Raw genomic sequence first — 15,744 nt, 5'->3', positions numbered from 1 at the left:
TTAACAAACTTTGTAAAACCTGGAACGTAACTCTAATTAAAAGATAGTCCTTCCTATAAAAAACATAACCCAATAAAAACAACGAAATAAAATTTGAATCTCTCTTTTTTTTTGTAATTTGCATCAGCTTCATAAATATTCAACTCAGTGTTCTCTTTAACCACATGAGATTAATAGACACAGACATATATATAGATTAATCCCACATATCATACTCTTGTTTAATAACGTGATCTTTCTCATATTCAGCAGTCCAAGTTCAGAAATTATTTATTTTCATAACACATATTCCTCTTATATTTCTTACGCAGGGTGGGTGGGTTGAAAGGATGACAGAATGACACATAAAGAAGGCGTGCAATCACTCAAAGTAATAAATTCACGATGATCAATAAAGTACCAGAGTACAAAGCACTGAAGCCACAACTGGATAATAAGCAGAGCAATGCAATTCACCAAGTAATGAAGATACACATGAGCACTAAATTCATAATCACAGGAACAACCAGAAAAGTGAAAACCTAATTAAATCCATGCCTTCCAAAATGGATAAAACCCTACACCATTGCAAAATTCATGCATTTGAAAGTGGAAGAAAACAAGACCATTGCTATCTTTCATGCATTTCAGATGGAAGAAAACAAGTCATCCATCCCTAAACTCTTAAATCAAATCAAGCAAACAAGACAGTTGCAACTAATTAAATAGAGAAAAGACAATAATTACTAAAATCATACATTTCAAATTGGAGTAAAAAAGATATCCAAACTAAAGATCCACACTTTTCGAATTGAGGAAAACAAGCACAAGAACAAATGGTGCTTAAAACAGGGGAATCTGAACAAACCAACCTCCTTCTCCATGAAAATCATAGCCCAAGAGAGAGGCAATGTATCGTGGAAGCCCCCTTCGGTAGAGACAGAATAACTTGATACCAAACAACAGTGCCCCATAACAAACCAACCCCCTTATTCTCAACGTCCACCTCTGCACACAAAAGTTCAGTCTCCTTATTTCTCCCCAAACCCTCCCAAACCACATAAAGCTTCTCCCCAACATTCGCTAAACTTGCTCCGCACAAAAACTTCGGCAAACTCTTCTTCACACCCTGCAACTCCATCCATTTATCTTCCTCTGAATCGTACCCCCTTATCTTACCCAAAAAGTCATAACAAAAGAGAATCCCCTTTACTACCGCTGCTCTGCCTCTCCAACCTGTGTCCAACTCCATTGAAACAAAAGACCAAGAACCCAATTTCTCAGAATTCGAAGAACCATCAGAGGTTCCACCTCTTGGGTCGTCAACTACACCGCCTCGATCTGCCATGGCCAAGAGCTTCCCTTTCAAAACCGCATTTCCATGCATCCATTTCTCTCTCATCTCGATTGGGCTTGGAATTGGAGCCCAGTGACCCACCTTTTGATCGAAAACCTCAGCCCAAGAAGCAGATCGAGCCCATGTATCAGCTTGGCACCCACCCACTACATAAATCTTCTGGTTTATTGTACCAGCTGCCGCAAATTCTCTGGCAACTCTCATTCTGGGTCCATTTCTCCATGAATTCAAACAAGCATCATAAACCCAAGTGTTAGGTGATGGCAAATCATTAATGGAGCCACCCAATATATAGAGGCTCGAGCCCAATACAACACACGCTGAACCCATAGTGGGCGCAGGAGCTGGGGGCAAAGGACAAGTTTGTTTAAGGTGGTTGTAATGGCTTAGAACAAACCATTTGAAACAGGAATCATGGGTCCTAACCATAAAGTAGAGGAAGTGTTGTGCTGTTTTGAGAGAAGAGCGAGCCGATACGAAGAGCTCAGATCGAACAAGAGAGCGCCACGGCTTGCAGACCTGTGCTAGGGTTTGGTGGTAGACGCGAGGGACCCGGGCTATGCATTGGAGGCCAAGGTCATCAGGGAGGCCAGTGATTAGGGTTTTTGGGTCGTCTTCTTGTTCTTCTTCCATGATGGAGGCTTATGAGGTGGTAGAATTGGGAATTTGACTCTGGTGAGAGATGGATAAGGTTGGGGCGGACAGAAGGAGGGAGAGAGTGGGGTGAGGGTATAGGTGTTGGCTGAGGAAAAGTGAGAAAAATCAATGGCTTCCGGCGTTTAGAGTGGGAGAGGGGAAGGATTGGAATGATGTTGGGTTTGGGTGAAAGAATTAGGGGTTATTGGGAGAGAGAGAGAGAGAGAGAGAGAGTTGGAGGTCTCTGAGGAGTGGTGAGAAGTTGATGGGTTTAGAGAGAGAGAGAGAGTGACTTGAGGATTGAGGATGGAGCTCCACAACAGGGATGGGGATTTCAGCCTTTGAGGGGGTGATTACAATGAGAGAGTGCAAGATAAGAGATAGAATGAAGAGTGTGGAGCCCTCACACTGCCCTACGTTCTATCTACTTGTGATTGCTCAGTATTGTTTGTGGCCCTCCTACTTCCCACCCTCTGCTTTAATTCGACGGACCTATATTCTTTTAAAGCTTCTTACCTGCATGTTTATGCCTTCACATTGATTTCCTCTTTTGAGACACTTCTCTCGGGCAATGTTTGGTTGGACAATAGTTAATTTTAGGAAAATTTATGTAAATAATTACGAGAGATGAGTGATTTAATATTTTATTTTATTTTTTAAAAAAGTATTTTGTTTGTGTGTTTGTGTTTTTTTCCTTGTTTTGGGATATAAAGGGTTGATGCCACAAAATAAAAAAACGAAACCAAAGCTTACAAATTTCGATCTCTTGTTTCTTAGAACTTTGAATAGACTATCATTTGTTGTTTCTTGTGGTCTCTCAGCAGGCCCTTTGACTATTTGGGACCCCTCTGCTGTTTCGGGGCTTTTGTTTCATTCCTCCTTTCGTGACTTTTACTAACCCTGATGGTTTTGTTTGGTGCCTGTCAAATGTGTATGGGCCAAATGTTATTGGGGAAAAGGAGGAGTTTTTAACTTCCTTATCGTGTACTATTACTTCATGTGGGTTCCCTTGGTACAATGCCGGTGATTTCAACTTGGTAGGGACCCTCATGAAGTGTTATTCCTTGTGTTTTCAATCCCTATATGCTTCTTTTTGATAATTCATTAATTCTCATGGTTTGTTTGATTATAATCGGGTGGGCACTAAGTTCACTTGGTCGAATAATTCTAAGTTAGACAGGTTTTAAGTGACCGAGGGCTGCAATATCCGGTATCCCAAGACCGTGGTTAAGGCTGCTCCTCAGCTGGCTTCGGATTATGTCCCTATTATAATGGACTCTCATTGTTTGTTTGATTATGACTCTTAGTGCCCACCGACATTTCGTTTCAAACTTATGTGGTTGGAGGACAAATCCCTCTCCTCTCGAGTGAGAAATATATGGGATTATGTCTGTATCTCTAGATGACTTGGGTATGTTTTTACCAATAAACTTAAGGGCCTTGAATTCAAGCTTAAAGATTGGGGTAAGAGGAATTTTGGTGATCTTGCAGGTAAAATACTAGTACTGGAAAGAGAGATCTTGCAGTTGAATGCCTTGGAGCAATCGATAGTGACACTATCGCCAGTCCAAATCTCTGAGAGGAATGCAAAGATGTATGACCTGGATCATTTGCTCAAGATAGATGAGTTTTTTTGGTTTCAAAGATCAAGATCCAGATGAAACAAGGGATATGAATACCAAATATTTCCATGTCATTGCTAACTCTAGGTATTGGTCAAACTATATCAGTGGTTTGTCTATCACTGGTGTTGACATGGACAACCAAGAAGCAGTGGAGGCGGCCATTGTTGACCACTTTCAGTTGGCTTTAGCCTCGAAGTGAATACCTTTTGATATGAACTGTGTACCTTTCAAGACGCTATCCCCCTCTTCAGTGGCCAAATCTTGAGCTACCTTTTACTATTGATGAGGTTAAAAATGTTGTCTTTGATCTTTTGAGGGATACGATGTCTGAACCTAACGGCTTTTCTCTAGCCTTCTTTCAAGAATTTTGGGATGTCGTCCATGCTGACATTATGGCTTGAGCTTCGATATGTGACTCGGCATCTGGAGATTAAACGCTATCAATGAATCGCTGTTTATCAAATGGTGGTGGAGGTTTGCGAAAAATAGGGATCAACTTTGAGCAAGGGGTCATCCTCGGCAAATATGGCTGGGTGATGGAGTCCAAACAAGCTTTTGGCATGCTAAATAGATGGGTGACTATCTATTTAAACTCCTTTATCCTGACCTTTATAATAGATCAACGCAGAAACAGGAGATGCTTTCTAATATGATATCCCTTTCTGGGGATCAACCCGTTTGGAACGTCAAGATCAATACTCGGATGGTTAATGCTTCTATTGTTGAACAGTTCGAGACCTTTTTGACGTCGTTGTATGCCTTCTGCTTCTATCCTAGGAAACCAGATAGGATCATTTGGCCCCTAAAACTGGGTGGTGTGTTCTCGGCCTTGTCTTTGTTCAATGCGATCAATAGGTACCGCTATATCGAGGATAGGCCTTCGACAAGTAAGTTCTTGAGCTGTAAAGTTCCTCACTGAGTCAAAACCTTTTTATGGTTGCTAAATTTAAAGCGACTCCTTACCATTGATCGCCTGAGGACGATGGGGTTGATCCTTGCCAATGTCTATGTGTTATGCAAAAACAACAAGTAATCAATTGACCATCTCTTCATTCACTGCCCTTTATCTCAGCCTTGTGGGATTGGTTATTAGGCTCTGCCAATTGGATTGACCCAATACATACAGAGACACATGCTTGGATGCAACAATTGTGGACTCCTCCTTTCTCTGCCTTGGGAGTTAAGATTTGGAGCATTTATGCTGCAGTAGTCTTATAAAACATGTAGAGGGAGCAGAATTTGAGAACGTTTAAAGGTCGCAACAGAGACTAGCATTCTTTCCTCGAAGCTGTTCAACACTCTATTGCTACTTGGACATATTCCTTCCTCCCCCTTAAAGTTGTTCCCAGGGACACACTCTTCACTCATTACTCACAGCTTATGCTATTTAGACCTAATTGTCCTACCAAGCGTTTTGTCCGAAAAACGCCTCCTGTCGAATGGGTAAGGCACTCATTGCTTCAATAGCAATGTGAAGGGTCTTGTTGCAGGCTATAGGGGCCTCATTTGAGATCATTTGGGCTCAATTACATAGACGTACTAAGGAAGGCTGCACTGGTATGAGGTTAATGCAGCTGAACTTTAGGCCTGGTAAAAAGGTGTGGCTCTTTTGGACCCCTTAGCTTCAAAGGGCGATCATCCAGGGAGACTTTGCAAATGTCATCTTGTGGTGTACTTGCCCGGACTCTAACCCTTGGAGGCTGAGTGGCTTAACGGACGAAATTCTTCTCTCGCCGATTCTGTTTGAGACCACAATTTCTCATGTTGTTCGTGGTTTAACTCTACAACGGGTTTTTTTGGCAAATGAGGCTACCTTTTGACTTAGTTTTCTCTCTCTTTTCTTCTCTCATCTCTCTCCCTCTCCTCTTTCTCTTTATTTATTTGTTTCTTTTTTTTCTGCTTTTGTTCTCCGTGTAATCTTTTATTATCTTAATGAAGCTCGCATCTTTCAAGAAAGAGAGAGAGAGAACACATTAGGGTTTTAAAAATCGTGTATGAAATGGGTAACCAACCAGGTATCTGAATAATCCCATCCTTGGGAATACTTCAAAAGAATGCAACAAATTCATGCAAAATAAATCTTCTGAGCAGACAATAATAAGCTTGAACACCATCATAAAATCTAACAGGGAGGGGGAGCGGGATTGCGTTCTGGGTCTCGTGATAGTGGATAGATAGAGTTGGGTTTTGGGTTGAGGGACATAGAGTATAGGTGGCAGTTGACAGAGATGGAGCCAATGGCGCGGAATTGCGAGGAGGTTGCCATGGGGGAAGAGAGGGGACTTCACAATCGTCTGGTGGGTCATCATCGAAGACAGAAAGAGAGGGAGGGGCAGGTAGAGAAAGAATGAAAGGGGCAGGTAGAGAAAGAGAGAGGGCAGGTACAGAGAAAAAGAGAGAAAAAAAAAAAGTGGGTTTCATATATATATATATATATAGAGGGGTCTAAAGGGAGCTGCCTAATAATATGACCAGAAATTGCGGGGCCAGTTTTGTCTTAAATTTTTTTATTTTTTTGTCAGGGGGTTAAATATAAGATAACATAGTATTGGGATCTATGGTGAAACTCTCAAAGTTTTAGAGGTTAAGATGAATAGAAAGTTGTTTTTGAGGTATCTATAATTTTTTCAATAAAAAACAAAGATATAAAAATAAAGTAATGATCCTATGAGATCCTCTCGCATCTATGTGTATAGGACCTCAAATGATCACCATTAAATTTGGCACAAATCTCTAGAAAAATTATCACATGGTTGTGGGATTTGATTTTTCTGGAGATCTTTGTCAAATTTAATGGTAATCATTTGGGATCCTACACACAAGAGTGTGAGAGGGTCTCATACGATCATTACTCATAAAAATATTATCTAATTTGTTTATTATTTTGTTTTATTTTTTACATATTAATGCTCCCTATGATAGAAATTATATTTTCCCAAAAAATGGGTCTAAAATCCATCTAAAATATGGATCATAGAAAGTGCACATATCTTCTACATATCAATCAATGGAGCTCATAAAAACTACGTTTTTTTATTTATATATCTTATTTTAGTAAAAAAATCATTTACTTTTAGTATAAGGAGATCACAATCACTCTTGTCTATCAGAATTTAAATCAGGTGGTTGACTGGACTCAAAGCTCCAATGAGCCGTTGGAGGCGGGTCGGGTCTGTCCTAGCCTAGGCTTGACCTTGATCGGCTCTAACCATATTAGGGCCAACATGCTAGATAAAAAATAAATAAATCAAAAGGAAAAATAAAAAAAAAGAGGGTCGAGTTGGGCCAAGTTGAACCGAGCCAGCCCTGTTATGGGCCTAGCCTGGCCTAGTCCTCAAGTACTGGTGGTTGTCTGAACTTGGCCTAGCCCTTGGGCCACATTTTGTGCTCCACGGCCTAGTTTCTTAGGGTCGCGCTAGGGCACATGGCTCATTGCCACTCTTAAAAGACACATATATGATCATGAGCTATAATCATTGCAAATGGGTAAAATATTAAATACTTAATTGGAAAAGTTTATATAGAGCCGAGGCTCTAGACAATCAAATTGGAGCCTACTACAAATTTTTCACTCGAATAAGTTGTTTTGATGCTCAAATATCTTCAAATTGACCATCTCGACATCAACATGTATGGACATGAGAAAAAAATGGATTTCAAGTTTTGAAAATAGCATATTTTGTAACGTATTTTTGGATCGTCAATTTTCAATATTTCCAAGTTTTCATAGATATGTCGATTTACTCTATTTTTTAAGCTTTAAAATTCATAAATAAAAATGAAAATATATTTTAAAGCTATTACAAAGATTTTCAGTATTGAAACCACATTTCTCGACAATATTTTAAGGTAGGCTCTAATTGGATTGTTTAGAGCCTTGACTCTATACAAACTTCCCCCATACTTAATTTTGCCTATAATTATTTTGATACATTTTACTTAATTTTATCTTATCTCAAATTAATATACTTTGCATAATATTATTTCAAAACAAATTAAATAATTTGTCATTTTCATACTATAGATGTAGGGTGTACCTCCATAACTAACTGCAAATTGTTGTTCTTGCTTTAGAAAACTCTTTAATTGATCATCTCGAATTCAATTTGTGGATATGAAAAAAAAAAAAAAAAGATTTTCAAACCATTGTAATGATCTATTAGTAATTTAAAAATAGGTTTTCGAGCCTTCGTAAATATTTGGAGGTGCGCCTTAATAGTTTAAGTTCACACATTTTTCAAACCGCACCTTATTATTTTATTGGTAATTACATAATTAATTGTAAAAATAGATTTTCAACATTGCAAATATTTGGAGGTATGCCTTGATCGTTTAAGTTTATACCTTGTATAAACTGTATTCTATTATTTTATTAGTTATTTGCTACCTACTTTTTATCATATGTAATATTATTTAATTTTACATTTTTAGCGATTTGTGTATGTTTATGGTTAATTTTAACTAAAAAAAAATGAGATTCCACAAATTATTTTGAATAAAATAAAAAGAGTCCTTAAATATAAACTTATATACATAAAAATGCCTTTAAGTTTACTCCATCAAGAAAAGTTATGATAGCTGAGGTTGATTCCTACACCTTGTGCCAAAGATAAACCATCTCTTTTTATGACCTCTATTGTAATCTATTGGTGTATGACATAAGATAGTCCGGCTCCTTGACATTTATTTAAGGAGAAAGTTTACATAGAGCCGAGGCTCTAAACAATCAAATTTGAGCCTATCTCAAAAATTTCCCTAGAAGAGGTTGTTTTGATGCCCAAATATCTTCAATTTGATCATCTCGACATCAAGATGCATGGACATGAGAAAAAAATAGATTGCAAGTTTTGGAAATAGTATATTTTGTAGCGCATTGTTTGACCATCAATTTTCAAGATTTTCAAGTTTTCATAAATATGTCGATCTACACTATTTTTGAAGCTTTAAACTTTATAAATAAATAGAAACTCTATTTAAAGATATCATAAAGATTTCCAATATTGAAACCACATTTCTCGATATGATTTGAAGATAGGCCCTAATTTGATTGATTAGAGCCTAGGCTCTATACAAACCGCACCCTTTATTTAATGAGCACATATATTGTGCTTATGTGGAAGTATAATATAACTTTTCTCCATCAAGTAAAAGAGCTATTTGAGAGGATTTTTTTAATCTCAACTTTTAGGAGCCGCCTAATAATCAGTACATGATTATGTTAAGAGAAAAAAGAGAAATTATCACTAATATACCCATATATTTCAAAAAATTGGGAAAAACCTCAAACTTCTCAAAACGTCACCCACACCCTTTTGCCCCATTTTCGTAAAATTTCAGATGAAAATGCCCTTTACGGTAGTCGTTGTACCGTAAAACATTTACGGTACTTTTAATACCGTAATCTAGATTGGTCAATCGATATAATTAAGAAGAAAAAAAAAACAATTACGGTACTTTTAGTACTGTAATAGTTTTAAATAACATTACGGTTAATGTTCCAAGATAAGAAAAAAAAAAAACCATTACGGTACTTTTAGTACCGTAATGATTTTAGATAACATTATGGTATTAAGAGTACCGTAATGGACCAAGATTAGTCAATCGATATAAATAATAATAATAAAAAAAAACCATTACAACACTTTTAGTACCGTAATGGTTTTAAATAATATTACGGTACTAAGAGTACCATAGTACTCAAAGAGTGGTCAATCAATATAATTAAAAAAAAAAAAAAAACCATTACGGTACTTTTAGTTCCATAATGGTTTTAAATAATATTACGGTACTAAGAGTACCGTAATGCTCCAAGATACCGAAAAAAAAAAAAAAAAAATTACAGTACTTTTAGTACCGTAATGCTCCAAGATACGAAAAAAAAAAATTATGGTACTTTTAGTACCGCAATGGTTTTAAATAACATTACGGTACTAAGAGTACCGTAATAGCCCAAGATTAGGATGAATCGATAATTAAGAAAAAGAAAACCATTATGGTACTTTTACTACCGTAATGGTCTAAAAAAACATTACGGTATTAAGAGTATCGTAATGAGCATTACGGTACTCTTAGTACCGTAATATTCTTAAAGAACATTACGATCATAAAAGGACCGTAATTGTTTTTACGGTACAATGACTAATGTAAAAGGGTATTTTCGTACGAAATTTTGTGAAAATGGAGCAAAAGGGTGTGGGTGAGGTTCTGGAAAGTTGGGTTTTTTTTTTCAAATTTCTTGAAAATATGGATATATTAGTGATAATTTTCCAAAAATAATAATATATATATATATATATATATATATATATATATATATATATATATATATATATATATATATATATATATATATATATATATATATATATATATATATATATAATATAATATAATATATGGGGTTAGCCCACTAGGTCATATGAACATATGAACCCAACGGTCCAGATTGAATTTGGGCCGATCTGACGATCATAGATATTCGACAGTATTTGAATTTGAATTTTATTTTTATTTTTACAAATTCAAATCACTTGAAATTTTAAGTGTGTGTTCATCAAAATAAGGTGAATCTTTGAACATATCAAAACAATATTTTACATGAAATAAATTAACCAAAATACCCCCGAAATGTTCGGGAGGTATTTTGGTTATTTTGTTTTTCGTGAATAATATTTTTTATATTTTCATTAATATATATATATATATATATATATATATATATATATATATATATATATATATATATATATATATAGTTCTCTAGCTCTTAGATCTCACCTTTCACGATGTGGATGGTCTCTATTCTATCTCGAGGCATTAGGTTTTCTAATCACATAGAAATTGCGACTTGGGAAGTTTTATTATTCAGGTTTGTCTATGGTTGAAGAGGTTATTTATCTAAAGGGTGTAGTTTTTATAAGGTTGCAACCTTAAACAATCTAATTAAGGCTCATCTCCAAATTTTATCATAACATGTAATTTTCATGTAAACAATTATTAAGATTATCCGAAAATCTATTTTCACATCTAATTATAAAATTTTAAACTCTAAAAAAAGCTAAAATCAAGTAGATCTATAAGCTGATGAAAATCTTGAAAATGTATTTTTGAGACTCAAAATTTGTTTTTTTTTTCTTCATATTCATACATTTCGATGTCGAGATGATCAATTAGAGGATTTTTCATCGATAGAACAACCTTTTCCGATGGATTTTGAGGTGCGGCTTTTATTCTACATTTTAAAGTTGCAACTTTATATAAACTTTTTCCTAACAGTAGTGCTCCTAGACTAGGCTTTATCTGAACGATTAAGTAGAAAGTGTGCTCCCTCAAGAGCACGGAATCTTTTGGTTCACTTTAGTGGACTAAGGGTTCATTCATTCGGGTTAATTTTCGTATGTGGATGAAAATGTTTCTTGTATGAAAATGTGCTTCATAATTTTCTTATGACTCCATATTCTTTTCATCTTTCTCTTATGACTACTAATTCTTTTCATCTTTCCCTCGTGATCACCTGTTTATGGATTATTTTTATTAATTTTATCATCCCGGATTGTATCATCCCTTATATACAATAGATGGTTATATACGATAGATTTTCCATAAAAAAAAACTCATAAATTTTATTATCATTGTATCATCCCTCGTATACAATAGATGGTTATATACGATAGATTTTCTTCAAAAAAACCCTAAAAAAAAATAGATCAATTTTTATTGGGGAATGAGTCATTGGAGAGGTCACTGGAATAAAAATAAAGATTAATTTATATGTAAGTATGACTAGAGTTCTAATACACGGTTAAAATGAGATGAATTTTGAGAAGGTTGAGATTAATTTTGGGAAGCTTATATTGAGATATGAGGTGTATTTTTTTGTGGTTATATTTGGGAAGGTGATATTGAGTTGGGAAGGTTGAGATTAATTTTGGAAAGGTTGTATTGAGATGTCGGCACTATTTTGCTATGACTATATTAATATGGTAGGATAAATACAGTAGAATGAGTCATTAGAGGTGATTGAAAGAGAATGAGTTATTGGAAGTGATTGAAAGAAAAATAAATATTAAAAATACATGGTAATAAGTCATTGGAGGTGATTAAAAGAGAATAAATCATTGGGATGATTGAAAGAAAAAGAAAGATTAAAATCTAAATAATTTATATGTAAGTAGAGCAAGATTTCTAATACACAGTTCTAACACAAGGCATACTAATACACAGTTAACCGTAGTTCTACAAGGCTAAAATAAGAGATTAATTTTGGGAACGTTATATTGAGATTATCCAAACATATCAATATAATCATCACAATAAATTTATAAAGAAATAGATAAAAAGTTTATATAGAAATGCTAACTTTAGAATTTCATAATTTTCCTTTTCTAAAATAAAACTATTAAATACAATACACTATATCAGTATCTACTATCTTATTTGAGTCAAATTCCAAATAAGGGAAAAGCTTGTTATACAAGTTGTGCTATATATTTAACTAAAAGATTATATTACCGAATGGCATATCATCTATTATCTTTAGAAGGTGAAACCAAAATATTTTTACGACCCCAAATTTGGAGATGTAAATTAATATTAATATTCGGCCCTTAATCAGTAACTAGTCTAGTCAAAACCGATCCAACCGCTAGTAAATGATAATAAAAATAATAACTTAAAAGTATGAAATACATTGCGAAAAATATTAGCCAATATTGTTTAAACCGTTTAACAATTCAAAATTGAGATCAAAATGATCAAAAGATTGATTTTGACTAGTTTTTATCTAAATCTGATTTTTTTTTGCTTTGGATTATGTTGGTCAATACACTAATCAGCAGTCCAACCAGTCAGACATGCACTCTAGCCCAATTTTGATAACTATGATATAAATCATAGTTGTCAAGACCGGACCAAATTGGTGGTCTGATCAATTGGACCGCTAACCAATGCCTTGCCCAACCCAATTTGAGGCAAAAACTAGGTATATTGGAAAACTGGTCAAAACTAAATTTGACCTGTTTTAGTCAGTCAGACCATCAAGTTTTAACCGTTCGACTAGCTAAATGAAGTTGGATAAATTATTTTTTAATATATGTTGTATTGTGAAACTATTATATCTACTTTTCTTTCTTTTTTTCTAAGATCCAATTCAATCGATTCGACCAATGATTAGACTGGATTTGAATGGACCAAAGCTCTAACTAATTTAGTGGTCGGTCTAACCTTGACCACATTGATGTGAACTACTCAACCTAGTACTTAACCTAAAAAAAATTAAAAAAATCTTATATCCCCACATGTGAGAGGGAAAAATACTGGTCTAGGGCTGAATAGAGACCATACATTTTTTGGATGACCAGGTCTAAATAGTTGGGAACTGGAAATCTAATTTTGTTTTTTAGTGCTCATATGGAAATTCACATGTGAGAAAGAAAAATACCAGTCTACGGCTGAATAGTGACCATACATTTTTCGGATGGCCATGTCTAAATAGTTGGGAACTCGAAATCTAATTTTGTTTTTTAGTGCTCATATGGTAATCCAAAAATGGATCCTAAAATTTCAAGCTCTAAAAATCTTCGTAAGTACATATTTTGGATCATCAGATGCAAGTGTCTAGAAACTCAACATATATCTTTAAGATGCTCATCAAATGATGGGAAAGTGAATCCTAAGATTTTAGGTCAAAAACGTCTTCCAAGTAGATGCTACCCAATGGAATAAGTGCATGGTGTGCCTCCACAAAAGTATGCAAAGAAGCTTATACATTTAAATTATGAAAAAAAGACTAAGTTTTTTTTTTTTTTGGCAACATGGTAGGGATAGAACTCTTGACGTCATGTTATGACTCGGCTACGTAGATTTGAATGTACATCAAGGTGGTTTACTCGACTTCAAAGCTCTACAATTATTTACAATGCAAATTTTTAGACTCCATGACTCTCAAATTATTATTGCTCTAATCTAATATCAATCTGGACAAAAAAATAATTAATTTGAAGCTAAAAAAGATGCTCTAAATGTATTCTTACTCCCATAATGACTCTAGAGCATCAACAACGATCAAATCAGATCTTCAAAACATTTTCTGTTTTTTCTTTTCAAATTTTTTCACAAGGTAGATCAAATATGTCTTGGAAAAATTTTACAGTACAAAAAACTCCCCTTATAGTTTTTGAGTTTCAACTACTTAATTATACGTTCAGACCAAAGTTATCAGGACCGGACTGGCCCAACCATTAAACCAGTGAAGGGTTGGGTTCAGTCAAAACTAGGCCAACCACTGGTTAAACCGAATTAACAAGATATTAAAAACATTAAAAATTATAAATAATAAATTAAAAATATGTTATACATTTTTAAAAAAGTTGCCCACTTTGTTTGGTTGGTTGAAGCCATAGAATTAGCTAGTTGGAGTGGCTAAAACTGGTTAAACACTTATTTTAACTAGTTTTTTACTAAATCTGATTTTTTACTATAGATTAGCCCTACTAAGGCTCTAGTCGATAGTCGAACCGGTCGAAACACCAATTCAGTCCGGTCTTGATACCTATGGCCTGGACGATGTGATCTAGAGTTGGTAATGTGTTGCGTCTAGGTTGGTCAACCCGGACTTAGACCCAACCTCAAATAGGTCTAGGCACCTTCTCCTACGTATCTTCCCTTCTCCTCCCTCTTCTGGCCCAGGCCCCTCCCTCTCCATGTGTTCTTTAAGGCTTCTTCTTCCTTTCTTGTACCCTCTTAACACTTTTGTAACCCCAATCCCCGATCCTAGTGGTACGGATTACTGCCGATAGTTTAGTTCCCCTCCTGTTGGAAATGTGTCTGGCCCTAAACGCCTATCATTATTCTTCAGAAGATAAGATTCCTCCACTGAATTATTTTCTCTCCCCCCCTACCATCCATGAACGCTCAATCCCAAACGGACCACCTACCACTGGCCCCTACCCTTCTGCTGATGATCCCTTTCGAGACGTTCTTCCCTCCATCCCTTCCTCTTTGGGCTCTCCTTTGCTCTTGGTTCTGCAACCATTAGAAGACGACTTCAATTCGAACATACAATCTCCACCACAATGGCGACCAGGCACTCGCAAAGATTGATAGTACTGAACCTAGCATGGGTGCTATGCACCGGACTATGGGTTTCGTTTACAACGATGACATCTTTGACCCACACTTGGTATGGCCATAGGGCCTTTACGTGTAATAAGAAGCCGAACTTTGGAGAACAACATCCTCCATCCCTCTCCATAGTCATTAAACCCTTCTTAAAGAGGGATGGATCGTTCTCTAACATTAGGCTTCTTCTTGAAATCTCTGAGAAAACATGGCCCTGTAATCCTGGGAAGTAACGGCACTTTCTCGCTCTAAGAAGCCTCTATTTTTTAATGATAAGCATTAAATTATAAGAGGGAAAAATATTGCACCTTTAAAAGCATCATGGCCACACAGACGTACTAACATCTCCCACTTGGTCATGAGGGTCAGATATATTGAAATATCGTAAAGTCTTTATCACTTAATGAAGTTAATATTTATGTGCATATTTTTGTCATGAGGCTTTCACGTAAGTGCGGTTATACATCTCATAACAAAAAATATCCAAAATCATGTCATCGTTTTTCACGCTAATGCAATTTTTCCTCTCATGACCAAGACATCAAAAAATATCCCATTTGGGAGTTTCTGACTTAAATATTTCTATGTCCCATCAAGGCCACATGCTTTGATAATATTTCTACACGCAACCCCTTTGTTAAAGGGTCTGCAATCATATCTGAATATGACAAATAACTTACAGGTATTTCATTCTTTCCAATAATATCATAAATATAATGATAATCAATTTTAATGTGCTTACCCTTGGAACTATAAGCTCCATTTCTAATTGATGAAATAGCAGTATGATTATCACAAAAAATTTTAACAGGTCCGTCGGCTATATCCAGCTTCAAATCATTTATGAAGCGTTTAATCCAGACAGCATAAGTTGTAGCAATGCTACAAGCAATATACTCGGCTTTCATAGTAAACCGAGCTACCCAACATTGTTTCTTACTAGACCAAAAAACACATCCACCTCCAAAGAGGAATACAATTCCTAAGGTTTGTTTTCTATCATCTGGGTTTCTTGCAAAATCTGCATCA

General features: G+C 35.5%; 1 protein-coding gene across 1 annotated transcript; it reads right to left on the bottom strand.

Moving 5' to 3' along the window:
- Nucleotides 1–868: 868 nt before the first annotated feature.
- SKIP6 (SKP1 interacting partner 6) lies at nucleotides 869–1,969 on the bottom strand. Its single transcript, XM_006827045.1, has one exon. The coding sequence runs from the start codon at nucleotides 1,967–1,969 to the stop codon at nucleotides 869–871; it is 1,101 nt and encodes a 366-aa protein (XP_006827108.1).
- Nucleotides 1,970–15,744: the final 13,775 nt, after the last annotated feature.

Source organism: Amborella trichopoda, chromosome 4 (assembly GCF_054954075.1).
Source record: "Amborella trichopoda isolate Santa Cruz 75 chromosome 4, AtrichopodaSantaCruz75HAP2 v2.0, whole genome shotgun sequence".
Lineage (NCBI taxonomy): Eukaryota > Viridiplantae > Streptophyta > Magnoliopsida > Amborellales > Amborellaceae > Amborella > Amborella trichopoda.
The sequence above is the reverse complement of the archived record's forward strand: the minus strand, read 5'-3'. Positions and strand labels throughout refer to the sequence as shown.

What these genes read in the sequence shown, in the direction of transcription:
- SKIP6 (XM_006827045.1), bottom strand. Translation starts at nt 1,969, where the DNA reads ATGGAAGAAGAACAAGAAGACGACCCAAAAACCCTAATCACTGGCCTC.